This window comes from Sprattus sprattus, assembly GCF_963457725.1.
Source record: "Sprattus sprattus genome assembly, chromosome: 3".
In the NCBI taxonomy this organism is placed as follows: domain Eukaryota; kingdom Metazoa; phylum Chordata; class Actinopteri; order Clupeiformes; family Clupeidae; genus Sprattus; species Sprattus sprattus.
In genome coordinates this window covers 11,290,787-11,297,906 of record NC_137922.1, presented here as the reverse complement: position 1 = coordinate 11,297,906, position 7,120 = coordinate 11,290,787, and the positions used below count along the sequence as shown (strand labels likewise).

Below are 7,120 nucleotides of genomic sequence, written 5' to 3'. Positions count from 1 at the left end.
CAAAATGACGACGGTCACTCCCACACTCTTTTGAGTCATATACTTAGACGTTGCGTTGCCCCATGAAATCTATAGATAATAGGTAAGCAACACAATGTAGTTCATTCCTTATCTAAGATTATTGGAAGCAACATGTTTATTTTTACTAAACAATACCACAGTTCGATCAAACAGGCCGACTGATAACACAAATGTACCTCACCAAACCGTTTGCCTAGGTTTTCTACTGGCGTTGTTTCACTCAAACCTTATCTTATAACACTCATTCAATGCTACACAGGGATTTCTTTCTCTGTAAACAGGAGGTGCTAACTTTAAAAACTACAAACTTCCGGTGGACTTTCATTGGCTATGCCTATGAGGCCTTTGACGTCATGGTTCACGCCAGTAATTTAGATGAGAGAACCATCAACCGGTCTTTTCAGCTGAGTCCGTCAGCAGGGCAGTATCAGCGGGCTGGAAGCAGAGAAACCATCCTATACAATCCTGCAAAAATGATTATCTACAAGGATATCCTCACCGGTAAGAATTACTGTGATTCTGTTATAAATGCTATTTTTTCATTATGGTGGATTTAACAATTTATTTGACTGTTATACTGCTATCTATAGTTTCATGGGGCCTATGCGAAGCCGAATAGCATAGCTAGCGAGCTAGTTAACGTTACGCCTTTGTAATATAGCAAGCGTTTGGTTGCCAAACCCAGTTTTCACACATGTTAAAATGTACCCGGTATTGTCTATTTCTACTTTGCCCTAACACTATTTTTTTGTTAATCTAACGTCGAACCGTTTTGTATTTAACGCAGTCTGGTTAAATGATGACGTTATTGCTTTGTTGAATGAGACCGGCTAAACTTGGAGAAAAGTAACGTTAGCTATAACCTGCTAGCGTCAGGTTTGTTGCCCATGATCAAGGCCTATGACGTGGGACCACTAAAATATCATGTGTTGACTGTGCTGTGCCAAGTATAGTAATCGCTGACTGGACATTTACAAACCTAATGGGCGTTCTGTTAACACTGTCTCAACAAATACTCAAATATTTAAAATGCCGGTTAACTCAAATTAAGCAACGTTAATTCATCGTTGGGTGACTCGGCCAACGGAAGTGCCACACTGTTATAACGCTACCGTATGTTAGGCCTTGCCCTGTGGGTTGCTAAGATGATGGATTTAACAAAAAAAAAATATGTGTCTCCTTTTATTTGTGAAGGTGACGAGATGTTCTCGGACGCCTTCAAAATCATAGAGCACGACATGATGTTCGAAGTTGAAGGAAAGGTTGGTAAAGTCTTGATGGCTTAAAAAAATGTGTCTTGATGTCTTCACTCACACTTATGGCTAGGATTCATCTACGTCACGCTATGTGTGCCGTCATCTGAATAGTTCTCCACCCAGCTCTGGAATTTACATCTCAGAGGGCCTATTCTACTGGTCTTTTTAGTGCAGCAAGTTTTTTTTGCCCCCCCCCCCCACACCCTTCTCTATAATCCATAGAGCAGCTGACTTTATTTATTCATTTAATTTGATTTTTAATTTGAGTTCTAGCCTATTAGCGTTTTTTAACTACCTTTTTAGCTCTTTTGGTATCTAGTGTAGAGTGCAGGCACTGGCAGTCCTATGTATTGACTCTAAAATTCAACTGCAGCCATTCTGTCAAAGAAACACGTCATCATTGCACTCTGTCGCGGCTGCTTTCTAACATTCCCTGTAATGAAACGACAGCAAATATTCTACGTAGACAGAGCAAAATTCTTCACCACGATTTACTTATTTACTTACCCAGATCGCTGGGGTCAGAAATCCTCCCTTGTGCAGTCTGGAAGTGTCCCTAATTTGCTCTTATTACAAGACATTTGTGAGGGCAGCAGTGATGAGGAAAGTGAAATATTTGTTAGCTGTGCATAGTCCGCTTTGCTCTCGGGATTATGCTGTTGTACTCAACCACTACGTATTCGACTGGCCAGGAATGGTCAGCACTTTTTGTTTACTGCGCTGGTAGGCATTGTGCTGCCTGACAGAGGACCAGTCGAATAGGCCCAGAGTTTGTGATACAACTTTGTGGTCAAATTTACTTAATAAACTTGAAAATAACTTGATGTACTGGTGTCAAGGGTAGTTTTCACATTTACCTTATTGCCTCTGTGTTTTGGCCTCAATTAATAAATCCAAAAGACAGGAGATGTACAACAATACTAACCCAACTACCTTGCTTATTATAGATGGTTTCGAGAGCGTCGGATGACATCGACGACTCTTGCATTGGGGGCAATGCATCAGCTGAGGTCATGTCCGAGGGAACACTCACTTCCACAATCTCGGGAATTGACATCGTCCTGAACCACGATCTTCGTGAGGTTGCCGCCATGGACAAAAAGACCTACGTCGGGTACATCAAGAAGTACCTGAAGGCGTAAGTGAGATTTGGTTTAAAAAAAAATGTTTGAGGTTTGAGTTTGTTACCACAGTAGTGGGTGAAATATTGGAACACTCTTGTGATTGTTTTAACAGGACCTTTCATTTTGAGCTTTTCAAAGCTGGTCTTCATGGCACTTCAAAGCCAACGGAGAAACACCACATAATTGGTTTGAGGAACATAGACACCTGAGCAATGATGGAAGAGTAATGCAGCTTGACTAGTCTTGTTTCATTAAAATGATTTAGTCTGATCAATTTGGTGTCTGCCCGATCCCTGGAGCTGAACATTATTACCAATCACTTAAGCAAGGCTCAAGAGCTCTGGCTTATATCTGATCCTTGTGATGGTGATTACGCCACACTAACTGCCACCATCATTTTCTATCACACAAAAATGGCATCTTAAAAATGCTGCACTGCATACTTTACACATATAGGTATTTCAAAGGCTTTATTATACATTAGTCGGCTCATATAACAGCCCTGTGATAAATATCTCATGATTGTTATAGTGTTCAGTTTGTGTTGACGCAGTTTAAGAAGGTGGCGACATCTGTATGATCGCTTTAGAGAATAAAGTTTATGGTGCTGTTTAACTGTATCGAATTGAACAGGGTTTGTTATTTAGCCCAGCCTCACTGATTGAAATGAGGTGGTCTAAATGATGAACATGTGTCGGTACAACGCGATACAATTAATTCCAATCAGATAGGCACAAAAATTGAATTTTGACATACCGTCTGAAGATAACCAAAATTTGCCCATCTGGCCACAGTCTGGAGTGTCCCTTAGTGGTTTAATATTTCACTGCGTTCGGTTTAGAAATTGTATAATTACATTCCTAGAAGGATCAAATTAGCTTAGAAGACAAATAATAGGTGCGCTTGTTTTTTTTTTTTTTTTACTTTCCATGTTGCGTTGCGGCATCCTTGACAGCTCAGTTGGTCTGCATGTGACTACCCTGGGTTTAAATATCTGGATGCTAAAGTGAACGTCCCTGCGCTTTCTGGTGTGTGCCATACAGTGCCATTTCGGTTTGAAGATGGGACGACATACTTAAACACAGCAGTAACCATCGAAGTTGGCCTGACCACCACATTCAACTAGTATACTTCACAAAGCATTTTTTGTCCTTTTAAAGACTTGGGATCATTGAAATATATTTTATGCATAACAGTTTGTTTTCTGTGTCTGCAGGGTCAAGGGGAAACTTGAGGAGGACAACCCTTCAAGAGTGGAGCCCTTCATGTCTAATGCTGACAAAGAGGTGAAGAAGATCGTCGAAAACCTCAAGAATTACCAGGTTAGTGATGCAGGGCATCTCCATGCTTTGTCTGCTCAACGGTCCTTTGGGAAGCGGGGATAAGTCTTGGTGTTCCTTTGACTTTGCCGAATTGAGGAGCTACTTTGGGTGGGGGGGGGGCACGGCGTGTTTGCAAGTTATGAGATGCTTGGTGAGACATGCAATGATGACACTCTTAGGACACCTTTAGAGGTTGCGACCAATGAAATGAATTTCTTAAGCTGAGCATGTCTTTACCAATGGACTAAAGACCAACAGATATTTGAATCTTCTGGTAGATCAGATAATTCGTCTGACATTGACAGAGCTAGATCTTTAAGAGTTGAATTAAGCTCCTTACACAAATTACCCTTGCCTTGTATTCAGTTGTGAAATAAAACTTCAAACATGACATTAAAAGCGAATTAATTGCAATTTAAGGCACGTTGTTGCACCCCAATGTTCCAGTGGTTGTTTTGCGTGGAGATGGCATTCCAAGATATAAGACCCTCATAAGTTGATGCATACTGGAGGATAACTTGTGTGGTGCGAATAGAATATCGTTGAAGTACGAAGTGACTGTATGGTCATGAAAATTGGCCTCAGCCATGGGACTTTATTGATAAAAATGTTTATGAACCTTGTCGTGTCAGGAGACCCTCTCAGATTTATCAAAGGTTGATAGTTAAATCTGGTGGAATCAATTGGTGTAGAAATGGAATAAAACTTGAATGGAATTGTGTGTTTTGGAACTCATGAGTGCCTTCTTGCCTGTTCCAAGTTTTTCAGCGGGGAAACCATGGCCCCCCATGGTGCAGTCGGTCTCCTGGACTTCCGTGAGGACGGCATCACACCCTTCATGTTGTTCTTCAAGGATGGGCTGGAGATGGAGAAATGCGTAAGTGTTGCTTTGCCATTTGTCTGTGTCCATGTCGTCAAACTGTGTTTATTATTGCATGTACCAAATTGCTTCAGCACAGCAAAATTCTTGCGATTTGGCAACCATCATCTACGCAGTAGACGTCATACATATAACATATACCAAAAAAAAAAAACATAAAACTCTAACACTATGACAATAAAACATATAACATGTAACATTAACATACAACAGTTAAGAGAACAACATATAACTCTAACACTATGACACTATAACATATAACATATAAAATATGACATTAACGTTCAACAATTACACACTGCATCTTCTGATAGACCTGAAGCCTCTCTCAGTGGCATCTTGGTTTGCAATCAGATGCAACAGCGAGATTTCCTTGTGCTTTCTGCCGGTCCTGTTACAGGGTGGATTGAATAGTGGAAAACAATAGGAGCATTAGAAAGGCCTCCATCACATACAGTTTAACTGTTCGAACCATAACTTGGGCGTAGTGTGCAAGTCCAAATTGTTAAGATGCGAACAAATATTGGGCTGATATGGAACTAGTGCTAAGAGACTTGGTGTGAACAAATGTATGAAGTATTTCGGTTTTGGCGACGACTCGAATGTTAATCTTATTACCTGCTGGTGACTGTCACAAAATGATTTCAGTTTTACCACTTGAACACTTGTTTGCACATAATTGCTATGCTATCAATTTAAAAAAAAAAATATTCCACTGGCTTTTGTATCACAAACTCTTCGATACTCCTGAATTGCTATACTCATTATTTACATTTATTTTTCCTGACAGTAACTTCTCCGAGCGGTTCCCATCTGCCGTCCGCTTGTTCCAAGTCTGCCGTGGTGACCTTGGTAGAATTTTCATTCCAACATCTGCCTGGACTACATGCTCTTTTTAAAAGTGACATTACCAATGTTTATCACTTTTTTTTTTTTTTTTTTTCCCTCCCCCAATCTGCCCAGGGGCTCATCAAGGGTCCTTTGCTGGTAGACCCCAAAAAGGATTTTTTTAAGCGGCAAGTGCACTGGAAAAAAATCTGCAAGGCTGTGCACAGAGCTCACTTATTTTGTGACCGAATAGTGACTTGCAAGACAGTGGCTACTTGCTTTGCTGTGTGTCTGAGTGCATCAGATGTACAGAATTTTTGCCCCCACCTCCCCGCATCTGAAAATCACAGGATTGTATAGGAATTTCTTGGCACCATTTATGAATAAAAATTTGAACTGCTAGCTAAAGGTATTTTTCTGGCTGTACTTATGTATTCATAGGTGGCTGGCATGAACACAGCTCCTACAAATTACCATCTTAAAGTACACAAAATAAAATGTACCAAAACATGAATTTGTCTGTGTAGTTAATAGCAATATCACTGCACCCTTTAGACACAGCAGGTCTTTGGATGTCTGCTATTCTATGAAGTTTCTGTATACCATTGGGCACTGAATTCTTCCGTTGCTTGAGGCTCCCGATTGGGAAAAAGCTGTAGAAATATTCTGATTAGCTGAACTCTCCTTATTTGGCTAGTCAGATGTGCTTAGCAGGCAAAGACACAAATCTGCTGGGCAGGGGTTGGAGTCATGCCCAAAATTGAGAATTCCTACTCTACTTATTCCAAACCGTAGTGGAAATTAGACATGCATAGTGACCGATTACCACTTCTATTCCGTTCAATGGCTGATACGTTCTTTGACCCAGGAAGTACGAAAGTGAATGTTTTTCAGTGTTAACACTGCGTCAAAATAGATGACTGACTGACCCTGTTCCCATGTAACATACTTACACACCTTAAAGCAGCAATACGGAGTTATTAGACTCAGCTAGGCTGATGGTGGTGTTTGCAGTCACTGATGGCTTGCCCACACACTGATGGCTTGCCAACACACTAACGGGTGTCTTGGTAGTTTAGCTGGCAATGTCGTGTGTGTGTAAAAGCTTTTCATCCATTTTTGCAGTGTACCAGCATGTTACACAGAACTACATAGGGCATATCCTGGATGACTAGTGGGGAAGACGGGTGTTCACCTGTCCTTTATATCAGTGGTTCTCAACCTTTTTTGCTCCATGACCCACATTTTTAGATAACAGTGCAGTTGCGACCCAACAATTAATAATCAGCATGAATCATCAGGCCAATAATTTAACAATTTTATTATGATTACTACCACTACTAATACTCTACCACTGTTTAACCATTGGAAACACATGCAACTGTTTAAAGTCAGGATCAGTTATGCAATCATGGACTTCTGAACTTCTTTGAACAAAAATGGACTTTAGCCATACATTTTCAACTTTTTAATAGGAAATTATGAACTTACATGTTCAACTTCTTAAGAAGCATCCATGGACTTACATGTTCACCTTTTTAGTCAGAGATGGACTAACATGTTCCACTTATCACAGGACTTATGTTGATTTTTTACATGAGAAATCCTTACTTACATGCTCAACTACTTAATGAGAAATGGACATGTTCAAATAGTAAATGAGATCCCTGAATGTTTCCCTGTCGTCGA

At 40.4% G+C, this 7,120-nt stretch overlaps 1 protein-coding gene across 1 annotated transcript; it reads left to right on the top strand.

The window, feature by feature from the left end:
* Positions 1 to 396: 396 nt before the first annotated feature.
* Positions 397 to 5,941, top strand: tpt1 (tumor protein, translationally-controlled 1). The gene is made up of 6 exons (XM_080834641.1): positions 397 to 522; positions 1,216 to 1,283; positions 2,225 to 2,415; positions 3,618 to 3,723; positions 4,484 to 4,600; positions 5,394 to 5,941. The coding sequence occupies exons 1-6, from the start codon at positions 495 to 497 to the stop codon at positions 5,394 to 5,396; spliced, it is 513 nt and encodes a 170-aa protein (XP_080690767.1). The 5' UTR covers positions 397 to 494; the 3' UTR covers positions 5,397 to 5,941.
* The last annotated feature ends 1,179 nt before the right edge of the window (positions 5,942 to 7,120 follow it).

What these genes read in the sequence shown, in the direction of transcription:
- tpt1 (XM_080834641.1), top strand. Translation starts at nt 495, where the DNA reads ATGATTATCTACAAGGATATCCTCACCG. An exon ending in TGTTCGAAGTTGAAGGAAAG is followed by an intron (nt 1,284 to 2,224) that starts GTTGGTAAAGTC and finishes TGCTTATTATAG; the next exon opens with ATGGTTTCGAGAGCGTCGGA. An exon ending in ATCAAGAAGTACCTGAAGGC is followed by an intron (nt 2,416 to 3,617) that starts GTAAGTGAGATT and finishes CTGTGTCTGCAG; the next exon opens with GGTCAAGGGGAAACTTGAGG.